This window comes from Elephas maximus, chromosome 9 (assembly GCF_024166365.1).
Source record: "Elephas maximus indicus isolate mEleMax1 chromosome 9, mEleMax1 primary haplotype, whole genome shotgun sequence".
Taxonomy (NCBI): Eukaryota; Metazoa; Chordata; class Mammalia; order Proboscidea; family Elephantidae; genus Elephas; species Elephas maximus.
The window spans coordinates 15,340,862-15,365,323 of NC_064827.1; the positions used below are offsets into that span (position 1 = coordinate 15,340,862).

At 41.7% G+C, this 24,462-nt stretch overlaps 2 protein-coding genes across 2 annotated transcripts in view; both read right to left on the minus strand.

The window, feature by feature from the left end:
• The window catches only part of PLGRKT (plasminogen receptor with a C-terminal lysine), a 164,553-nt gene that overhangs the window by 90,444 nt on the left and 49,647 nt on the right, over positions 1-24,462 (minus strand). The window lies entirely within an intron of this gene.
• LOC126082381 (prorelaxin-like) lies at positions 14,832-17,316 on the minus strand. The gene is made up of 2 exons (XM_049894928.1): positions 17,109-17,316; positions 14,832-15,103 (listed from the first exon to the last, which is right to left on the minus strand). The coding sequence occupies exons 1-2, from the start codon at positions 17,314-17,316 to the stop codon at positions 14,832-14,834; spliced, it is 480 nt and encodes a 159-aa protein (XP_049750885.1).

Here is a 24,462-nt window from a genome sequence, read left to right on the forward strand (position 1 = left end):
CACACTCATTCATGATAAAAACTCTCAGCAAAATAGGAATAGAAGGAAAAATTCTCAACATAATAAAGGGCATTTATACAAAGCCAACAGCCAACATCACCCTAAATGGAGAGAGCCTGAAAACATTCCCAGTGAGATCGGGAACCAGACAAGGATGCCCTTTATCACCACTCTTATTCAACATTGTGCTGGAAGTCCTAGCCAGAGCAATTAGGCTAGATAAAGAAATAAAGGGCATCCAGATTGGCAAGGAAGAAGTCAAAGTATTTCTATTTGCAGATGACATGATCTTATACACAGAAAAAACCCTAAGGAATCCTCCAGAAACTACTGAAACTAATAGAAGAGTTCAGCAGCGTATCAGGATACAAGACAAATATACAAAAATCAGCTGGATTCCTCTACAGCAACAAAAAGAACATCGCAGAGGAAACCACCAAATCAATGCCATTTACAGTAGCCCCAAGAAGATAAAATACTTAGGAATAAATCTTACCAGAGATGTAAAAGACTTATACAAAGAAAACTACACTACACTTCTGCGAGAAACCAAAAGAGACTTATATAAGTGGAAGAACATACCTTGCTCCTGGATAGGAAGACTTAACATTATAAAAATGTCTTTTCTACCAAAAGCAATCTACACATTTAATGCAATTCCGATCCAAAATTCCCAATGACATTCTTTAATGAGATGGAGAAACAAATTAGCAACTTCATGTGGAAGGAAAAGAGACCCCGGATAAATAAGGCATCACTGAAAAAGAAAAACAAAGTAGGAAGCTTTACTTTACCTGATTTTAGAACCTATTATACCGCCACAGTAGTCAAAACAGTCTGGTACTGGTACAACAACAAACACATGGACCAGTCGAACAGGGTTGAGAATCCAGACATAAATCCATCCACATATGAGCAGCTGGTATTTGACAAAGGCCCCAAAACAGTTAAATGGGGGAAAAGACAGTCTTTTTAACAAATGGTGCTAGCATAACTGGATATCCATCTGCAAAAAAATGAAACAAGACGCATACCTCACTCCATGCAGAAAAACTAAGTCAAAATGGATCAAAGACCTAAATATAAAATCTAAAACGATAAAGATCATGGAAGAAAAAATAGGGACAACATTAGGAGCCCTAATACATGGCATAAACAGTATAGAAAACATTACAAAGAATGTAGAAGAAAAACTAGATAACTGGGAGCTCCTAAAAATTGAACACTTATGCTTATCCAAAGACTTCACTAAAACAGTAAAAAGATTACCTACAGCCTGGGAAAAAGTTTTTAGCTATGACATTTCTGATCAGTGCCTGATCTCTAAAATCTATATAATACCGCAAAAACTCAACTGTGAAAAGACAAATAACCCAATTAAAAACGCCCAAAAGATATGAACAGACACTTCGCTAAAGAAGACATCCAGGCAGCTAACAGATATATGAGGAAATGTTTATGATCATTAGCCATTAGAGAAATGCAGATCAAAACTACAATGAGATTTCATCTCACTTCAACAAGGCTGCCATTAATCCAAAAAACACAAAATAATAAATGTTGGAGAGGCCATAGAGAGATTGGAACACTTCTACACTGCTGGTGGGAATGTAAAATCGTACAACCACTTTGGAAATCGATTTGGCGCTCCCTTAAAAAGCTAGAAATAGGGCTACCATACCATCCAGCAATCCCACTCCTTGGAATATATCCTAGAGAAATAAAAGCCTTTACATGAACAGATATATGCATACCCATGTTTATTGCAGCACTGTTTACAACAGCAAAAACATGGAAGCAACCAAGGTGCCCATCAACAGATGGATAAATAAATTATGGTATATTCACACAGTGGAATACTATGCATCGATAAAGAACAGTGAGGAATCTGTGAAACATTTCATAACATGGAGGAACCTGGAAGGCATTATGCTGAGTGAAATTAGTCAGTTGCAAAAGGACAAATATTGTATAAGACCACTATTATAAGAACTTGAGAAATAGTTTAAACTGAGAAGAAAACATTCTTTTGTGGTTATGAGAGGGGGGAGGGTGAGAGAGGAGTATTCACTAATTAGATAGTAGATAAGAACTACTTTAGGTGAAGGGAAAGACAGCACACAGTACAGGGGAGGTCAGCACAATTGGACTAAACCAAAAGCAAAGAAGTTTCCTGAATAAACTGAATGCTTCGAAGGCCAGTGCGGCAGGGGCAGGGGTCTGGGAACCATGGTTTCAGGGGACATCTAAGTCAATTGGCATAATAAAATCTATTAAGAAAACATTCTGCATCCCACTTTGAAGAGTGGCATCTGGGGTCTTAAATGCTAGCGAGTGGCCACCTAAGATGCATTAATGAGAATCTTAACCCACCTGGATCAAAGGAGAATGAAGAACGCTAAGGACACAAGGTGATTATGAGCCCAAGAGACAGAAAGAGCCACATGACCCAGCGACTACATCATCCTGAGCCCAGAAGAACTAAATGGTGCCTGGCTACAACTGATGACAGCCCTGACAGGGAACACAACAGAGTACACCTGAGGGGGCAGGGACCAGTGGAATGCAGACCCAAATTCTCATAAGACCAGACTTTATAGTCTGGCTGAGACTGGAAGGACCCTGGTGGTCATGGCCCCCAGACCTTCTGTTGCCCCAGGACAGGAACCATTCCCGAAGCCAACTCTTCAGACAGGGATTGGACTGGACAATGAGTTGGAGAGGGATGCTGGTGAGGAGTGAGCTTCTTGGATCAGGTGGACACTTGAGACTATGTAGGCATCTCCTGCCTGGAGGGGAGATGAGAGGGTGGAGGGGGTTAGAAGCTGGCGAAAGGACACGAAAAGTGAGAGGGAGAGTAATTGGGAATGTGTAGCAAGTTATATATGGGTTTTGGGGTGAGATACTGACTTGATTTGTAAATTTTCACTTAAAGCACAATAAAAATTAGTAAAAAAAAAAAAAAAAAAGGAAGTACAGCCAGAACATTCCTTAGAAGCAAGGATGATGAGACTTCATCTCACATATTTTGAACATGTTATCAGGAGGGACCAGTCCCTGGAGAAGGACATCATGCTTGGTAAAGTAGAAGGTCAGCAAAAAGAGGAAGATCCTCAAAGAGATGGGTTGACACAGTGGTTGCAACAATGGTCTCAATCATAATGATTGTGAGGATAGCACAGGATTGGGCAGTGTTTCATTCTGTTGTACATAGGATTGCTACAAGTTGGAGCTGACTTGATGACACCTAATAATAACAACAACAATATACACACACACACGTATATATACATGTATACATACAGAGAGAGATTGATTTATATCAAGGAAATGGTACATCCAGTTGTAGAAGCTGGAAAGGCCCAAGTTCATGGCTTAGGCGCCAGGCTAGAGACCTCTCCTGACTCATGTAGCTGCAGGGGCTGATGAACCCAAGATCCACAGGTCAGACAGGCGGCTGAAGGCTCAAAGGCCTGCAGATGCTGACAAATCCAACAACAGCAGATTAGATGGCAGACTGTAGGCTCAGAACCAAGGAACTGGAGTTCAGATGATGAGGAGACAAACGCAGGATCCTGAGGAGAGCAAAAGCCAGCAAGCTTTGCCAAAAAGGCCATATATATTGGATGCACATCATACCCTCAAAGAAACTCCCTTTCAACTGATTGGCTGGTCATAGGAGATCTCATCATAGAGGAAATTACATTATATCAGATATTACCATGGAGGTGATTACATCATTACTTAACTACCAAACCACATCATAACTGCCAAACCAGAGAATCATGGCCCAGCCAAGTAACACACAACTGTTATCATTACAGTGCACCCCTTGTCAGTTTGCCGTGTATACATCTCTTTAAACCATACATAATCTCTAAATATTAAAAAAAAAAAAAAATTTTTTTTTTTTAAATCTCTAAATAAAAAAATTATAAAGTCATACTTGGGCTCAGTGATGTGTTTCCAGGCAGGAACATTCCTCTCTTTGGAACTAAGACCTCTATACCCACAGAGCATAGCATCAAGGAGACAGGAAGCAAAAATTTTGCAAGTGGATCACTACATGTAATAGTGAGTGGTGCCATTACCATTTCAACCCTTTGATTCCTAGATCCATGAATTGTATCTATGAGAGAAACACCACCATATATTGGACACAGGTTTAGAGCATAGATACCCTCCTAGAGAACATTGCCCCAACCCTGCAAGGTGTTGCCACCTGGCTGCTGCTTTAATTGTGTCTTTAGAAGGCCATTCCAATGTTCTATCGAGCCAGCTGCTTTGGGATGATGGACAACATGGTAAGACCAGTGAATTCCATGAGCATGGGCCCATTGCTGCACTTCATTTGCTATGAAGTGAGTCCCTTGGTTTGAGGCGATGCTGTGTGGCTTACCATAATGGTGGATGAGGCATTCTTTAAGTCCATAGATGGCAGTTTTGGCAGAAGCATTGTGTGCAAAGAAGGCAAATTTGTATCCAGAGTGTCTATTACAGTAAGAACAAGACACTGCCCTGTCCATAATGGAAGTGGTCCAATAAATCAACATGCCATCAGGTTGTTAGCTGATCACCTCAAGGAATGGTGCCATATTGAGGACTCAGTATTAATCTCTACTGCAGCAGATTGGGCAGTCAGCAGTGACTATAGTCAAGTCAACCTTGGTGAGTGGAAGTCCATGTTGCTGAGCCCATGCATAACCTCCATCCCTGCCACCATGGCCACTTTGGTCATGAGCTTATTGTGCAATAGTAGAGGGCTGGGGGAAGAGTGTGATTAGTTTCCACAGAATATGTCATCGTATTCATTTGATTGTTAAAATCTTCCTCTGCTGAGGTCACTCTTTAATGAGCATTCACATAGGACACAAATATCTTCAATTCTTTGGACCGTTCAGAGAGACCTATCTACATACCTCTTCCCTATACCCTCCTTGTCTCCAATTTTCTAATCATGTTCCTTCCAAATCCTCGACCATCCAGCCAAACCACTGGCCACAGCCCATGAATCAGTATACAATGGCACATCTGACCATTTCTCCTCCCAAGCAAAGTGAACAATTACAAGGCTTGAAGTTCTGCCCATTGGGAGGATTTCCCTTCACCATTTCCCTTCACGGAGGTTCCAGCAAGGGGATGTAGTGCTGCTGCTGTCAACTATTGAATGGTGCCTATGTATCACACAAAAACTTCTCTAAACCAGGCACAAGTTTTCTCTTCTTCAGTCAGCTGATCATAAGGAACTCCCCATGAGTCCATAGGTACAGACTGGTAGATGTAAGATGTCTTAGGCTGTGTATCTAGAGAAGCAAAAAACAGTAAAGCATATAAATACACTTACGGTGTGTTGTTGTTAGAGGCCCTCAAGTCGATTCTGACTCATAGTGAGCATATAAGAGAGAGTAGAACTGCCCTATGGGGTTTTCAAGGAGTAGCAGGTGGATTCAAACTGACAACCATATGGTTAGCAGCTGTAGCTCTTAACCACCGTACCACCAGGCCTCCAAATATACCTATAGAGAGATTTATATCAAGGAAATGACTTACATAGCTATAGAGGCTAGAAAGTTCAAAGTCATTGGTCAGACTGGAGGCTTCTCCTGGATAACAGGCTGTGGAGACCGATGAATCCCAAGATCAGCAGGCAAGATGGCAGGCAATCTGCTAGCTCAAGTCCCAAGAAATGGAGGTCAGCTGAACAGAAGCAAGCTGCAGGATCCAGAGTGAGAAAAACCAGTGGCCTTGCCAGAAAGGCCACCAAAACTGAACGCAGGCCACACCCTCAAAGAAGCTTCCTTTCAATTTATTGGCTACTCAAACCAGATCCCATCATGGAGGTGATCACATTATATCAGATCTCATCATGGAGGTGATTACACCATTGTACCACTGCCAAACTACATCATAACTACCAAACCTCTGGAATCATGTCCCAGAAAAGTTGACACACAACATTCACTATCACAGAAGGTAATGTGAGGGGTATGGAGACCATAGGCATTGGGTCACTTCCTGATGCAGCTTACTTGTAATTTCAGATCTTGCTCAGGCTTGATCTCATATATACCACTTCCTTTTCATGATGGAGGGCAATTGTACATGTCCAACTTTATGGCTGTCAGGGTCAGACAACACCTGTTTGTGCTGGGCAGGTCAGGTGGCATGGTGACTTGGTGGCCCATGGTTAAGCATTCAGTCTCTATTAACAAGCAGAAAACTATTTCTCAAAAGGAGAGTAGTTATCTACAGAGGATGGCAGGGTTTTTCCCCAAAACCCTAAGGGTCTGCTCAGGGATTTAGCAATAGTGGCCTGTCAAGGACTCCAAATAGCATCTTACCTGCCACTGACACTTCAAGCACCATTGGACCAGCTGGTTCACATGGCCCAAGTGGCTGAGCAGCTTGCATGGCAGTCTGAACCTGTTGCAGAGCCTTCTGTTTTTCTAGGCCCCCTCAAAACTAGTAGCTGTTCAAGTCACTTGTAAAATAGAGTGGAGTACTATACCCAAATCAGGGATATGTTGCCTCCAAAATCCAGAGGCCCATCAGGTATAGTGTCTCCTTCTTAGTTGTGAGAGGGGCCAGAAATAATAAATTATCCTTTACTTTAGAAGGACTATCACACCATGTCCCATACCAGTGCACCCCTAGAAATTTCACTGAGGTAGAAGGCACCTGAATTTTGACTGATTAATTTTCCACCCTGTAGGCACAGTGGTGGAACCCTGGTGGCACAGTGGTTAAGAGTTCATCAGCTAACCGAAAGGTTGGCATTCAGAATCCACCAGCTCCTCCTTGGAAACCCTATGGGGCAGTTCTACTCTGTCCTATAAGATTGCTGTGAGTCAGAATCAACTTGATGGCACCTAACAACAACAACAACAGGCACATTGATTAAGAGCTATGAATGTTAACCAAAAGGTCAGCAGTTCAAATCCACTAGCTGCTCCTTGGAAACCCTAAGGGGAAGTTCGACTGTGTCCTACAGAGTCACTAAGAGTCAGAATCGACTTGGCAACAATGGGTTTTTTGGTTTAGCACACAGATGTTTTACCAATAAGTCCAGGGTCATTGACACTTCTTTACTAGGTCAAATCAGCATAATGTCATCAATTTAACCGACCAGTGTGACATCTTGTGGAAGGGAGAGGTGATCAAGGTCCCTCAGGATTAAATTATGACATAGAGCTGGACAGTTGATGTAACCCTGATGTAGGAGGGTGAAGGAGTATTGCTGACTTTGTCAGATCAAGGCAAACTGCTTCTGGTGGATCTTCAAAACAGGTATGAAGAAGGCATTAGCCAGATCAATAGCTGCATGCAAGGTACCAGGAGATATATTTATTTGCCAAAGCAATGAAACCACACATGGAACATCAACTGCAATTGGAGTCACCATCTGGTTAAGTTTTCAATAATCAACTGTCATTCTCCGAGATCCATCTGTTTGTTTTTTTGCACAGGCCAAATAGGTGAGTTGAATGGGGATGCAGTGGGAATCACCACCTGTGCATTCTCCAAGTCCTTGATGGTGGCAATAATCTCTGCAATCACTCCAGGAATGCAGTATTGCTTTTGGTTTACTATTTTAAATTTTAAAAAAAGAATAGATATTATATTTTTTAAAAAAAAGAATAGATTTGACACTTTAAACACTAATGACCGAAGACCAGACAAGTTGTGGAATGACATCAAAGACAACATCCGTGAAGAAAGCAAGAGGTCATTGAAAAGATAGAAAAGAAAGAAAAGACAAAGATGGATGTCAGAGGAGACCTGAAGCTTACTCTCAAATGTTGAGCAGCTAAAGCAAAAGCGAGAAATGATGAAGTAAAAGAACTGAACAAAAGTTTTCAAAGGGCAGCTCAAGAAGACAAAGTAAAGTATTATAATGATATGTGGAAAGAGCTGGAGATAGAAAACCAAAAGGGAAGAACACACTTGATGTTTCTCAAGCTGAAAGAACTAAAGAAAAAATTCAAGTCTCAAGTTGCAATAGTGAAGGATTGATTCTACAGGGAAAATATTAAAGGACGTAGGAAGCATCAAAAGAACATGGAAGGAACACAGAGTCATTACACAAAAAAGAATTGGTCAACCTTCAACCATTTCGAGGGGCAGCATATGATCAGGAACCGATGGTACTGAAAGAAGAAGTCCAAGCTGCACTGAAGGCATTGGTGAAAAACAAGGCTCCAGAATTGATGGAATATCAGTCGAGATGTTTCAACAAACGGATGCAGTGCTGGAAGTGCTCACTTGCTATGCCAAGAAACTTAGAAGACAGCTACCTGGCTAATCAACTGGAAGAGATCCATATTTATGCCTATTCCCAAGAAATGTGGTCCACCTAAATATGGAAATTATCCAACAGTATCATTAATATCACATGCAAGCAAAATTTTGCTGAAGATCATTCAAAAACGGTTGCAGCAGTATATCAACAGAGAACTGCCAGAAATTCAGGCCAGATTCAGAAGAAGACGTGGAAACAGGGATGTCATTGCTGATGTCAGATGGATCCTGGCTGAAAACAGTGAATACCAGAAGAATGTTTACCTGTGTTTTATTGATTGTGCAAAGGCATTCGTCCGTGTGGATCATAACGTATTATAGATAACATTGCGAAGAATGGGAATCCCAGAATGTGTAATCATGCTCATGAGAAACATGTAGATATCAAGAGGCAGTTGTTCAGACAGAGCAAGGGGATACTGATTGGCTTAAAGTCTGGAAAAGTGTGTGTCAGGGTTGTATTCTTTTACCATACCTATTCAATCTGTATGCTGGGCAAGTAATCCGAGAAGCTGGACTCTATGAAGAAGAACCGGGCATCAGGATTAGAGGAAGACTCATTAACAACCTGTGATATGCAAATGACACAACCTCGCTTGCTGAAAGTGAAGAGGACTTGAAGCACTTACTAATGAAGATCAAAGGCCACAGCCTTCAGTATAGATTACACCTCAACTTAAAGAAAACAAAAATCCTCACAACTGGACCAATAAGCAACATCATGATAAATGGCTGAAGTTGCCAAGAATTTCACTCTACTTGGATTCACAATCAACAGCCATGGAAGCAGCAGTCAAAAAATCAAAAGACCCATTGCCTTGGGCAAATCTGCTGCAAAGGACCTCTTTAAAGTGTTGAAAAGCAAAGACGTCATCGTGAAGACTAAGGTGTGCCTGACTGACGCCATCGTATTTTCAATCGCATCACATGCATGTGAAAGCTGGACAATGAATAACGAAGACCGAAGAAGAATTGACACATTTGAACTGTGGTGTTTGTGAAGAATATTGAATATACCATGGACGGCCAAAAGAACGAACTAATCTGTCTTGGAAGAAGTACAAATGGAAAGCTCCTTAGAAGCAAGGATGGTAAGACTGTGTCTTATATACTTTGGACATGTTGTCAGGAAGGATCAGTCCCTGGAGAAGGACATCATACTTGGTGAAGTACAGGGTCAGCAGAAAAGAGAAAGACCCTCAACGAGATGGACTGACACAGTGGCTGCAATAACAGCCTCAATCGTAACGGTGATTGTAAGGGTGGCGCAGGACTGGGCAGTGTTTTGTTCTATGGTACATAAGGTCACCATGAGGTGGAGCCAACTCGACGGCACCTAACAACAACAACAACAAACATGTCAGGGATCCAGTGTGTGAGCTCTGCCAGTTTCTGAGTATGTCTGTTCCAATTATGCATTGTGGAACTGGGGAAATCACTACAGGAAGGGTTCGGGAACCCACTGAATCCACTGTGAGACAGATGTGAGCTAACAATTAATAACCTGACCTCCATGCATCCCCATTCTGACAGGTGGGCCACAGTGACATTTTAAGTCTCCTGGAATTATTGTCCAGTCACAGTGAGCATCCAGCAATTCCTGGAAAGCCTGAAGATTTCCTTTTCTCCAATAAACAGTCACTCTTGCAAAAGGCCTTAGATCCACTGGGGGAAGGCTGGGAGAAAGATTAACTGTATAAGTTTTTGGCATTGTAATAGGGTCCTTCCTCAAAGGGACCTGGCCACTCCTCCTCTCACGGGTTTGTGGCTCAGCAAACTCACTCAAGTCTGGGAATTTATTGAGGGACCATGACTCTCTATACTGATAATTCGAGTTAGACTGGTGTTCACTTGACCTAGGATTCTTCAGGCTGTACAGATCAAGTAAATATTTAGTAGATTTCCTATCTATGTCACTCCTAGGGACACCATGGAGTTGTAGATAACTCCATAAGGCCATCAGAATCAGACCATTCTGATTACTGCTTTGAATCCGCTGTACAATACAGTAAGCACACCCATCTTGTCTTTGTCGATTGAGTGCCATCACTTAGTCACTACCACCAGAGATTCCATCAGCCCTGTTGTAGTTAGATGTCTTCATTCAGGTAGGGAAGCTCCCACTCTCAAATCTGACTTACATATAACAGCAATCACAGCAGCCATCGAAGATGCTGGAGCTCCCTTCTCAAATTTTTATCTCACCCGTGTGGTAAAATGTGTGCCCTCTGGGCACTCCATGTATGAGTCTGTGAGTCTAACCTGATAAATCCACTCTAACATGCCAATTTCTGTAGGCCTTTGGATACCTTCTTCTCAGTATACCAAGGTAGGCCTGGTACTTCGACTTAATTTAGTGTAGGCCACTGTATAATCCCTGCATCAGAGACCTAACCAAATAAACTATTAGAGTCTTTCCTAACCTCTCAAACTGAAACACTGAATGAAGAATATGTGCTCAGTGGGCTCTTATCAATAATCCTGGACTGATCCAACTTTATCTTCTTTGCACCATTATACCACACCCTTAATAGCCATTCTCACACATATTCACCAGGTTTCTGTTTGTACATCTTAAAAAAGTCAAGTATATCTTTTGGAAAATAGCATACTTCCTACAGGGTCATGCTTTGCATCTTCACCATTTGGAGCTTTGTGGAACTGACATCTAGTTATAGGTCTAGAAGCAAAAATGGATGGTGAGTACGTGTTTTGAAAATATTCAACAATGTCTTATAAGGCATCTGCCTCAGGTGATGCCTCACGAGATGACTCAGACGGCACCGCATGTGATATCTCAGACAAAGAGTCTTCAGACAAGCTGGGTAAATCTCATCAGATGGGGGTTGAGGGGCTAAGGTTTTGTTGGCAGGAGCAATTCAACAGAATTTAGTGGCTCGGTGTCCTCAGCTTCCTCATTATCTGCCCATATGCCCACATCCCAAGTTTCATGATCTCATTTCTTCTCAATCAGTGCCCTCACTTTAACTTCAGGTATCATTCAAAGCTGGGAATTCAGTTGGCGTTGTAAGTCAGCCACTCTTACAATAAGACTCTGGGTTTGCTTTTTGGTAATATCGCCTCTGTTACCTCGAGAAATAAGGCTTTGTCTCAGGGTACAAGTGGAAATTTGAGGTTTTTTATGTGGTGCTTGAGCTTTGACTCTGAGGCCCTGAGCTCATTTCTTCCTTGTACCAATTTGTCTAGGGAAAGTAGGACCAACCAACCAGCTTCCACATACTTCTGATTCTGACAGAACTGTAGAAAAGTTCAAAGATGCCATCACTCAGAGCCTTGCCACTCACCAATACTTGATCTATTGGTGGTGATATTTTTCATATTTCTATTGCCTTCTCACACCATGGATTGCTACTGCCGTCTTTACTACTAAAAGCAAAGTCATCAACATCTTTAAGGCTAATTAGACTAGAGAACCAATTAGAAAACTCATCGTTACTATTTTGCTTCTCCAGAACCACATTCGGTACCAAATGTCTTAGGCTGAGTTCTCTAGAGAAGCAAAACCAGTGAAGTGAATATATACACACACACACACACACACACACACACACATAGAGAGATAGATTTATAGCAAGGAAATTGTTCATATGGTTGTAGAGGCTAGAAAGACTCTTGTCCCTGGGTCAGATATCAGGCTGGAGCCTTCCCTTGACTCACGTAGCTATAGCGAGTCAGACAGCATGCTGCAGGCTCAGGGACTGTGGAGGCTGATGAATCCAAGATCAGTAGGTAAGATGGCAGGCTGTTGGCTCAAGTCTCAAGAACCAGAGTTCAAATGATGAAGAGCCAAATGCAGGATTCAGAGAACAGTAAAAGCCAGCAAGCTTTACCAGAAAGTCCAAATATAAATATTGATGCAGGTCACACCCACAAGGAAACTTCCTTTCATCTGACTGGCTGATCATAGCAGAGCTCATCATGGAGGAGATTACATTACATCTAATGACCGAAGACCAGACCAGTTGTGGACTGACACAGAGGACACTATACATGAAGAAAGCAAGAGATTATTAAAAAGACAGGGAAAGAAAGAAAAGACCAAAATGAATGTCAGAAGAGACTCTGACACTTGCTCTTGAATGTAGAGTGGCTAAAGCAAATGGAAGAAATGATGACGCAAAAGAGCTATACGGAAGATTTCAAAGAGTGGATGGAGGAGACAAAGAAAAGTGTTACAATGACGTGTGCAAAGACCTGGAGATAGAAAACCAAAAGGGAAAAACAGGCTAGGCATTTCTCAAGCTGAAAGAACTGAAGAAAAAATTCAAATCTTGAGTTGCAATATTGATGAATTCTATGGGGAAAGTATTAAACTACGCAGTAAGTGTCAACAGAAGATAGAAAGAATACTGTCATTACCCCAAAAACAATTGGTCAACTTTCATCCATTCCAGGAGGTAGCATATGATCAGGAACCAATGATACTGAAGGAAGAGGTCCAAGCTGCACTGAAGGCATTGGTGAAAAACAAGGCTCTGGGAATTGACAGAATACCAACTGAGATGTTTCAACAAACGAATGCAGCACTGGACGTGCTCACTTATCTATTTGGAAGACAGTTACATGACGAAACTACTGGAAGAGATCCATATTTGTGCTATTCCAAAGAAAGGTGATCCAACCTATTGTGGAAATTATCAAACAAAAATCATTAAAAAAAAAAAAAAGCAGCTGAAGCAGTACATCAACAAGGAACTGCCAGAAATTCAAGCTGGATTCAGAAGAGGACATGAAGCTAGGGATATCACTGCTGATTTCAGATGGATCCTAGCTGAAAACAGAGAATACCAGAAAGATGTTTACCTGTGTTTTATTGACTATGCAAAGACATTCGACTGTGTGGATCATAACAAATTATGGATGACATTGCGAAGAATAGAAATTTCAGAACACTTAATTGCGCTCATGAAGAACCTGTACATAGATCAAGAAGCAGTCGTTCCAACAGAACAAGGAGATACTGTGTGATTTAAAGTCAGGAAAGGTGTGCATACAGGTTGTATCCTTTCACCATACTTACACAATCTATATGCTGAGTGAATAATCCGAGAAGCTGGACTACGTGTAGAATGTGGCATCAGGATTGGAGGAAGACTCATTAAAAATCTGTGTTATGCAGATGACACAACCTTGCTTGCTGAAAGTGAAGAGGACTTGGAGCACTTACTGATGAAACCAAAGGCCACAGCCTTCGGTACGGATTACAACTCAACGTCAAGAAAACAAAAATCTTCACAACTAGACTAATAAGCAACATTCTGATATGTGGAGAAATGATTGAAACTGCAAGGATTTCACTTTACTTGAATCCACAATCAACACCCATGGAAGCAGCAGTCAAGAAAAGAAATGAAGGCTGAGGTTCACCTTCAGCCAAAGATTAGCTGGGCCCATAAAACAAAACAAGACTAAAGGGGCATACCGTCCCAGGGGACTAGAAGTCAGGAAAGAACAGAAAAGCTGGTAATAGGAAACACAAGTTCAAGAAGGGAGAGTGTGGACATGTTGCGGGGATGGTAACCAATGTCACAAAACAATATATGTACTAATTCTTTAATGAGAAGCCAGTTCTGTAAATCTTCATCTAAAGTACAATTTTTTTTAATTTTCAAAAAAGAAAAGAAAACGGTGCATTGCATTGGGCAAATGTGCTGCAAAAGACCTCTTTAAAGTGTTAAAAAGCAAATATGTCACCTTGAAGACTAAGGTGCACCTGGTCCAAGCCATGGTGTTTTCAAATGAGCTCATTTGCATGTGACAGCTGGACAATGAATAAAGAAGACCAGAGAAGAATTGATGCCTTTGAATTGTGGTATTGGCGAAGAATATTGAATATAACATGGCCCACCAAAAGAACAAACAAATATGTTTGGAAGAAGTACAACCAGAATGCTCCCTAGGAGCAAGGATGGTGAGACTCTGTCTCACATACTTTGAACATGTTATCAGGAGTGATCTGTCCCTGGAGAAGGACATCATGCTTGGTAGAGGGTCAGTGAAAAACAGGAAGACCCTCAATGAGATGTATTGACACAGTGGCTACAACGATGGGCTCAAGCACAGCAAGGATTGTGAAGATGGTGCAGGCCTGAGCAGTGTTTTGTTTTGCTGTACCTAGGGTCACTATGAGTTGAAACCGACTCGGCACCTAACAGGGACAATAACTCATGGAGATGATTACGTCATTACGTAACTGTCAGACTACATCATAACCGCCAAACCACTGAGACTCATGGTCCCACCATTTTGACACACAACTTTAACCATCACAATCAACTAATGTGATTATACCATTAATAAAAAAAAACAAGAAGACTTTTTAGCATTGAAAGTTTTATTAACAGAAACTTCTATAATGTCAAGAGTATTTTCTTGCACAACAAATCAGAAATCAAAACACTAGTAAAGATTTGTCACATTGTAGTTATCAGTGGTGTCTGAGAGAGGCATCTGGGGCTGTGTCAGTGAGAAGACATGTGGACATTAGCTGAGACCTACATAATTAGCTCGTTTCAGCATAGTTTCAGCAGGTGTTTCACGGTACAACCTTTCCTACAACACTTCTTCTGCACTGATTTAATTTTCTTTCTCTTTTTTCGGGAATATGGATTCAAGCTGAAGATATTTGGCTCTGAAGGGCTGCTGTCGTCTACTTCGCTCTGTGTCATCGGGTTCATCTCAGGGAATTCTTCATATTCCATCACGCTCTCACCAATATCAGGAGTGAATTCGGAGAACTCATCTGTGGTTTTTTCCTCTTTTTCGATGAGGGGTGGAAAAGGAGCTGCAGAGTTCGATAAAAGCAGGGGAAAGAATATTCATGTCAAGGAGCATCAGAAAAATTATACAATTTTTCTTAGGGAAAAAGGAAAGCACTGCCTCAATATACGTGAACACCGAAGCAGAATCAGCAAGCATGCTAATACCTACGCATCTGAACTTACCGCTTTTTTTGTTTGTTTTTTTCTGCTTTGACAGCTGAAAGCACTGCCACGTTCCCAAGGTTTTGCTTTATGCCATTCTGCCCATCTGTGGTCTCTTCCCATGACCCCCTTTACGCTCTCGTCTTGATACTTTTGACTCTGCCTGACACTGGTCACTCATCTCTCTGAAGTCATCCTGGTCATTGGAAACTCTCAGTGTGATCACAGATGGATTTTTCTTACTTAAGTAGTTTTCTTCCTTTGCTAAGCAATTTCTCAGTTATGATGGTAATGCTTTCAAAGTATATTCATTATTTTAGGCTATCAAGCGCTCTGTGGAGGTAAGTTACTACTCAGGATAAATCTAAAAAGGCAGAATTCCCAGCTCCATCTGTCTGAGAGACGGGAGCTATAAGATCTCAAACATCTATTTACTGATTTCTCTTCCCCACAGTATTTCCGTCAAGTCAATAGTACTTTACATTAAGAGAGAAAAGGGTTAAAACAACACTAACCTAACCAAAAATGGTGGAGTTAAAAGAGAAATTGTCGTCTGCGTGCTGTGTGTACTGACTAATGTGCTATGTGCGGTGTCTCTGTGCCCTGGGCGGGGAAACTGTTCTCAAACAGCACCCCAGGATGGGCAGAAGTGGAGGCTGAAAAGCAGCCATAACCAGCTCTCCCCCTTCTTCATGCCCATTCAGGTCAGCTGAACATCCATCAGCTGATGCCATGTCTCTGGCACTGCCAGATAGAAGAGATAGAAACAGGAAGAAAACGTTTCCTGCACCCAAAAATCAGTCACTTAAACCTCCCATCTTTCCTATCCCACTTACACAATTTTGAGCGTTTTAGCAGAAAAGAATTAGAAACACAGATGATGTTTACTTCTACTGTAACCTGTATCAGGTCAGGCTGGTCTCTTTAATGGCAGCAAAGCTGTCCTTTTCACCTTATTAATTAGGCATTCCTCATCAAATAGTGGAAACAATGAAGCAAGAAGATAAAAATTTTAGTGATTACAAATTCTTAATAACTAGCATACTCTTTTAAAAAACAATTACAGATTTGAGCTGTACTCAATCAACTCTGATATGTCACTGTTAAAGAAAATCCATTGCAGCTTCCAAAGCTTGAAAGTGCCAAAAGGTCTAGCCTTGAGTGTCTGGAGGTGAACTGCCCTGGATTCTGCCCCTTGGGTTTCTCTTGTAGGCTGCTGGTCCCTTTCTCCCTCTTCCATCGCCTCTCCTTTAACTGAACTTCAATAACCAGCTCACAGAATGAGATGCAAGGCCCTCTCTTTGGTTTTGGTTAAAAACAAAAAAGGATGGTTTTGCTGTCACAGGCCACAATGCATCTTCTTTACAAATGAGTAGAGTAGCTGACTCTAAGGCCCTTCCATGTCCACCTTATAGGACCCTGACCCAAGTCTCAAAGTGCTGTCCCCCTGCCCTTCAGCTTGCACAGGTTCTTGACAATCAGCTGACTGCCTGTGTTCTCTCTTTACATCTCAATGCCATATCCCCTGTCCACTGTCCCCATGTCCTGCAGCCCACCATCTGGCCTCAGGCTCTTTGCCCTTGGGTCCTGGGTTGCCACCACCTCCCAAAAACTTAGCCAGTTTTAACTGCTGGGCACTTCCTCCTGTCTGCGCCTGACACCCTGGCAACTTGGTGGTGAAGCACACCTAGCATCTATCAGGTGAGGCTTTTTAGCCCTCTGGTTAGATCCCAGGAGACCCTTCAATGAAACAAAGTTACAGAGTCAAAGCCCAAACTTCCAGGCACAGAAGCAGCAGCACCAGCAGAGTTTAGGCGTTGAGCGTGAGCATCTAATGGGACCTGGAGTCTGGGCAGAAGTTCTCACCTGCAGTCACGAGAGTTTTCACTGGTCGCCTGCCCCTGTTACCATACGTTTCCAACTGGATCTTGCTGCAGATTTCATTCTTGGCTTGGAGGAATTCACGGCCACAAAGCTTCTTCACAGGCCTTAACCGCTTGGCCAAGAGCTCTCTGGGAAGCTGGCTCAGCAACAGCCAGATCCCTAGCAGGTGGAATAGTTGCTGGTACAGCATCGTGGACCTGCTCTTCAGCCTCTCCCTAGGGAAGGTCTATCCTTGGCTGCAGGCTGCTTTCCCTGCCTGGCTCCGCCAGGCTTTTGTAGCCCTAGGGCTCCCACTCAGACCTTGAGTCTAAACTCCCCAGCCCCACCCCTCTTCCCAACCCCTCCAGGGAATTTCCCCCTCTGCTCCTGTTCACCCTCCCCACGTTCCTTCTTTTGGCCCACCCTTCTTCTGCATTTCATCCTTTTCTTCTTTTCTTACCCTCAAACCATTTTGAATGCTCACATACTGTTAGTCATTATTTGAAGCCTTTTTTTATATGTATGTTTTATTATTATTGTTGAGAATATACACAGCAAAACATGTACCAATTCAACTCTTTCTGCATGTAAATTTCAGTGACATTGACTACATTCTTCAAGCTGTACAACCATTCTCACCCTCCCTTTTGAAGCCTTATTTTTACTGGAAATGTGGAAACTGAAAGCAAAATGGAGACACTTACATCAAGCCTGGAGGACACGCCTGATGCCTGGTTTCACAGGCAAATGTTTAAGGTAATAAATAATGTAACCTTTTGAAGTAATAACTAGCATGTTTCTTTAGATTTGTCTGTAACCAACACCCTGCGTCTTTAACCTCTGCATTCCAAATAGGTGCCTAGGCCCTCTGGAAACCTGCCTGGGCAGGTGCTGACCCCCTGGAGACCTGCATGCTCTGTAGTCTTAGCAAAACTAACATTTCTAAAGAAGACTTCAAGGCACATTTTCATGAATAACTGAAAGTCTGATCAAAACCTTCTGGATTCCTCCAACTTTCTTTTTTCCTCAGAGTATAAAATCCCCAGTGCTGTTCCATTACTTTAGAATACTCAGTTTTATGCTTTGTGTTGCCCAGTGTGAGAATTGTGTGATCAAGTAATAATGTCGAGGTTACTTTAGCTTTGTATCCACTCATAGAAATCCATTGACAGAAAGCAAAGCTTGACCAACACAAAAAAATGCATAAAATTAAAAGCACCCGTATTTTCACAACCCAGTTTTTTCCAAGTGATCGATCACTGACTGTCTAATCTTCTAATGTACACAAGGTTATAATTAGATTAATTAGTATAGTGTCTGGTATATCGATACATAAAAATAAAATGGGTGAATGGAAAAATTGTTTACAACAGTGGGAAAATTGATAACTTTTACTTGGAATCTTGTTAAAAACAGGAATGTTTCCAACAATATCACTTTACCCAAAAAAAAAAAAATCCAAACTCATCGCTGTCAAATTGATTTTGACTCATAGGGAGTAGGCTTGTACAATAATGATTTAAATTTGCAGCAGTTTCCATTCTTTATGACCGGGGATGCGAATCTTAAGCTGAGATGGAACTCCAAGGATCAGGACTTAAATCTGGCCCCCAGAGATCCTGACAAGGACTGAGAGAGCACAGGAGCCTCTACGGTTCCTGTTAAGTCTCAGGAGAACGCCAGATTGGACGGTCTCTGACAGAGGTGGAAAATCAGACTCTATAGCTTTCAAACAGCTTCTTATTTTCCTCTGATTGTTCTGGGAGGTTGGTTGATTGTCACCATTTATCTGAATATTTTAACTTCAGAATGTATTCTTTATCTCTAGCCTCTGGAGAACACACGCAAAAAGCAAGATAAAATCAGTGGAATCCTACAATCCCAGAAGGAATTTGCTGGTAACGTATGTTCCTGCACACACACAAAATTATATCTTTGTGATGAACTGACCCTTTCTCTGCTTGTTGCATTAGTAAGAGGAAACATTTAACATCTTCTAATTTAGCTTTTTAAAAATTCAACTCAGTTTTTGAGATAATAAGTGACTTGACAGTACCTAACAGCAGGGAGCTATGGGACTAATGGACTTGGTGCTTATAATGTTTTTCACTACAGCGCACAGTTGGGGAGAGGCTTCTGAAAATTCTGAGGATTGAAAAGTATTTCTGTGTGTTTATCTTTCTGGCAAAAATAACCTTCTTGAAACACTGTCCCCCAAAGTAACTGCTTATTTCAAATGTAAATTTTTAGGAACGTTTTATTTTTTTACTTTGCCTAGGTGATGTCACGTAGTCATTGCAACTCTCCATTAAGGTGGCGGCTTTTCCCATTTTACTGAGGACACAAGTTGAGACCAGTATAGTAACTTGCGCAGTGCCACTTTGTGAGCACATGGGCCAGATGTATCTTCCTACCGGCTTTATATCTTTTAGTCAATTCTCATTATTTTCTCAGATCTGTCAACAGCAGACAACCCACACCCAATCCGTAGGACATTCAGGGCTGCAATAGATTGGTTTTCGTTTCTATATTTCTTCCATCATTTCATTAGATTTGGAGAAGGAGGAGAAGTAAACACTTCCTGAGTCAGAAGTCAATGCTGATTTCTGCACAGTGCTTGCTCTATAGCTCAGAGATGCCCTTAAACCTCTCTAGGTGCTCCTCCTGCTGTCACTGCAGGTTATCAAAGAAGGATGGGAAGATCTTCAGAAAATCCCCATGTTAGCAAACCTTTCTTTTTCCTCACTTCCTGTTTCTGCTTAAATAACAGAGTTATTTCCAGAGTACACGTGCTGAGGACAAGCACAGAAAGAGTTATCCCATTCAATGGAAACTGTGTGAACCGAGATCTTAGTGTTTTGACCACTGAAGGTGCACACTCACCATGTAGTAGGCACTCACTAAGTAGATAATTAACTCACTGCCATCTCTTTGATTTGACTCATGGAGACCCCATGTGTTACAAAGCACAACAGTGCTCAGCAGGGTTTACAATGTCTCTGATCTTTCGGAAGTAGACTATCAGGCCTTTCTTCTGAGGCACCACTGGGTGGGTTGGAACCACCAACCTTTCAGTTAATAATCAAGTGCTTAACAGTTTGCACCACCCAGAGTCTCCTCAGTAAATGATTAAACCAAAAACCAAACAAAACCCTTTGCCAGCCAGAGGCTCTAACTCAGAACAACCCTACAGGAGAGTAGAACTGTCCCATATGGCTACTGACCTTTTGGTTAGCGGCCGAGCTCTTAACCACTGCACCACCAGGATGCCAATATGTGATTGGGGTCTCCAAATGTGCTAGTTTTATTGACCGTCATTAGTGTCAATGTAGTGTAAGGCCTAAAATAAGCTTTCTGGCTGTGCTTCTTTCAAGATGGATTTGTGTAACTCTGTGGATCATGACAAATTATGGATAACATTGCAAAGAATGAGAATTCCTGAACACTTAATTGTGCTCATGAGGAGTCTGCATTTAGACCAAAAGGCAGTCATTCAAACAGAGTAAGGGGCTAGTGAGTGGTTTAAAATCAGGAAAGGTGTGTGTCAGGGTTGTATCCTTTCACCATACTTATTCAATCTAATGCTGAGCAATAGTCACAGAAGCTGGACTATATGAAGAAGAACACGGCATCAGGATTGGAGGAGAACTCATGAACAGCCTGTGATATTCAGATGACAAAATCTTGCTTGCTGAAAGTGAAGAGGGCTTGAAGCACCTACTGATGAAGGTCGAAGACCACAGCCTTCAGTATGCATTACAACTCAACAAACACAAAACAAAAACCCTCACAACTGGGCCAATGAGCAACATCATGATAAATGGGGAAAAGATTGAAGTTGTCAAGGATTTCATTTTACTTGGATCCACAATCAATACCCATGGAAGCAGCAGTCAAGAAATCAAACGATGCATTACATTGGGCAAATCTCCTGCAAAAGACCTCTTTAAAGTGTTCAAAAGCAAAAATTTCCCTTTAAGGAGTAAAGTGTGCCTGACCCAAGCCATGGTGTTTTCAGTCACCTCATATGCATGCAAAAGCTGGACAATGAATCAGAAAACCAAAGAAGAATTGATGTCTTTGAACTATGGTGTTAGCAAAGAATGTTGATTATACCATAGGCTGCCAGAAAAGCACGCAAATCTGTCTGGGAAGAAGCCACAGCCAGAATGCTTATTGGGAGCACGGATGCCAAGACTTTGGCTCCCATATTTTGGACACGTCTTCAGGAGCCACCAGTCCCTGGAGAAGAACATCGTGCTTGTTAGAGTAGAGGGCCAGCAAAAAAAGAGGAATATCCTCAAGGAGATTAATTGACACAGTGGTTGCAGCAATGGGTTCAAGCATAACAACAATTGTGAGGATGGCACAGGGCTGGGCAGTGTTTTGTTCTGTTGTATATAGAGTCTCTATGAGTCAGAACCAACTCGATGGCACCTAACAACTACAGCTTCCAAGGACACTGGTTTTGGATTGAAGTACTGTAAAATGAAATCCTTGGCAATCAATATAGTCTCTGTTTACCATGATGTTGCTTATTGGTCCAATTGTGAGGATTTTTGTTTTCTTTACGTGGAAGTCTAATCCATATTGAAGGCTGTAGTCTTTGATCTTCACCAGTAATAGCTTCAAGTCCTCTACGCTTACAGCAAGTACGGTTGTGCCATCTGCATACCAGAGGTTGTGATGAGTCTTCTTCTAATGCTGATACCCAGTTCTTCATGTAATCCAGCTTTTAGGATTATTTGCTTAGCATACAGATTGAATAAGTACAGTGAAAGGATACAACCCTGATACACACCTTTCCTGATTTTAAACCACACAGTGTCCCCTTGTTCTGTTTGAACGACTGCCTCTTGGTCTGTGTACACGTTTCTCAGTAGCACAATTAAATGTTCTGAAATTCCATTTTTCACAATGTTATTCATAATTTGTTATGATCCTCACATTTGCATGTTTTTGCACAGTCAATAAAACACAGGTAAACATCTTTCTGGTATTCTCTGCTTTCAGCCAAACCCATCTGACATTAGCAGAATGTCTGAATCTGGCTTGAATTTCCAGCAGTTTCCTATGGGTGTACTGCAATCACCTTTGAATGTGCTTCAGCAAAATTTTACTTACATATGAAATTGTTTGATAACTCTGCATTCTGTCTGATCACCTTTCTTTGGAATAGGCACAAATATAGATCTATTCCAGTTAGTTGGCCGAGTAGCTGTCTTCTAAATTACTTGGCAAAGAGCAGAGAGTGCTTCCAGCGTTGCAGCCCCTTGTTGAAACATCTCAGTTGATAGTCCATCAATTTCTGGAGCTTCGTTTTTCACCAATACCTTCGGTGCAGTTGGGCTCCTTCTGACGGGCTCATACTTCCACACTCTATCAGACAATATTCACTGCTATTCATAGGTTTTCACTGGTCAAGTTTTTCTGAAGTAGACTGCCAGGTCCTTCTTCCTAGCCTGTCTTAGTTTGAAAGCTCAGCTGAAACCTGTCCACCATGGGAGACCCTGCTGGTATTTGACATGCCAGTGGCATAGATTTCAGCATCACAGCAACATGCAAGCCACCATAGTACAGCAAACTGATAGACAAGTGGTGTGGCATGTCATTTGCTCTAGTTTTAATTCTCAAATATGTTCATTGTGCCTATAGGAAATGAGAACTAATTTTGGGAAATGTGGTGTGCAATGAACTACTTTACAGATAAGTACTTGCAGTCAGCTATCAGTTTCTTTTTTCTAAAGTAGAACTTACAGGGTAGAGGGAAAATAGCAATAACAGGGAATATGTTCTGGGAAATGTCAGTAAACACAAAACAATGATAACAGGAAACATTCATTAAGTGCTTATGATTTGCCAAAAACTTATATGCATTATCTCATTTTTATCCCTCTCAGCATCTCTTTGAGCTTAGTGACATTTAAAAAAAAAAAAAAAAAAGCCCATTGCTGTCAAGTCGACTTCAACTCATAGTGACCCTACAGGACAGAGTAGAACTGACCCATAACGTTTCCAAGGAGAGGCTGGTAGATTCAAACTGCTGACCTTTTTGGTTAGCAGCCATAGGACTTAACCACTGTGCCACCAGGGTCCTTTAGTAACACTAGCATCCTCAAATAACAAGTGAGCTGATGGAAGGACAGAGGTTCAATCACTTGTGAGGGATTTCAAGCTGAGGCAGTCAGTCTGGTAATCCGTGCTCTCAATACTTTTGTATTCACCACAATTTCTAGTGATACTTTACAAACATCATTTCATTTTGCCCACACAGCCATCATCTAAGGCGCCATCATCTAAGGCAGGTATTTACCCCATTTTACAAGTTAGATACTTAGGTGACTTTCCAGATAACACGCAATTTCCAAGAGCCTATTGGGACCTGCTGAATGCACAGGTATGTTACAATCTCCCTCACCATCTCCCTAGCTGCTAATGGACACAAAGAAAAGTATGTGCCTTAGGGAAGATGATTGCCCTCTGAAGAAACCCAGAACTCTGTTAAGCTATCTTAGAGGGGCAAAGAAGGAAGGAATGTTCCTGATGCTAGGAAATTTAGAACAGCCATAGGGAGATGGTCACCCACTCTGAATAGGTACAATGAATGATGTCCATTACCAACAAGGGGGCTTCCGATTTTTTTAACTTTTTTACACCTTTCCTTACTGGCTTTCTGTACGTGCTGTTTGACTTGGAGACATGGCCGTTTCTTAGTATTAACCCAGGTAAGCAGGGCTTAGGATCTCTTCTCCTATGACACCAAGTGGAGCATGCATGGATATGCTATAACAATACACCTTGGGACGGCAGGCTAACTTCAGGGAACTTTGGCTGATGAGAATGTTTACTGTTCTACTCATCTCTGCCCTGTTTATTCTGTGAGCCATAAATGCTTGTTGACCACACCATTAGAACAGCGTCTGGTCTGTTCTCTGCTCCAAATGGTATTCGCGAAGAAGGTTTGAATACAGTACATTGCCAGATTCAAGCAAAGACTTAAGAAATCAAGTTCAGTGCCCATTCCACCAAAGCAAGGTTTTCTCTCCTCTTGGTGCCTGCCACACAGCCAACTCTCAGCGACGACATACTGACTTGATTCTTTAAACTCACTGGAGTCTGGACTTTTATAATTAACATACATATACAGAGCACGCACCTTCATCCTTTGAGAATGAAAGACACATATTGTGATCCTTTATTCCCTTACACACTTAAAATTAAAGCATACACAAAAGTTTAAATTACAACTTTAGTTTTGGCCCCGGCCAGCACTCAAGTGGAGAGCATTGCAGCACATCGTTGCCTAGGCTCTTCCCTCCCAACCTATTATTGTTGTGTGCCATCAAGTCAATTCCAA

Coding starts and splice junctions, on each gene's coding strand:
- LOC126082381 (XM_049894928.1), bottom strand. CDS start 17,316: ATGCTGTACCAGCAACTATTCCACCTGCTAGGGATCTGGCTGTTGCTG. Junction 15,104..17,108: donor GAAAACTCTCGTGACTGCAG/GTGAGAACTTCT, acceptor CGAACTCTGCAG/CTCCTTTTCCACCCCTCATC.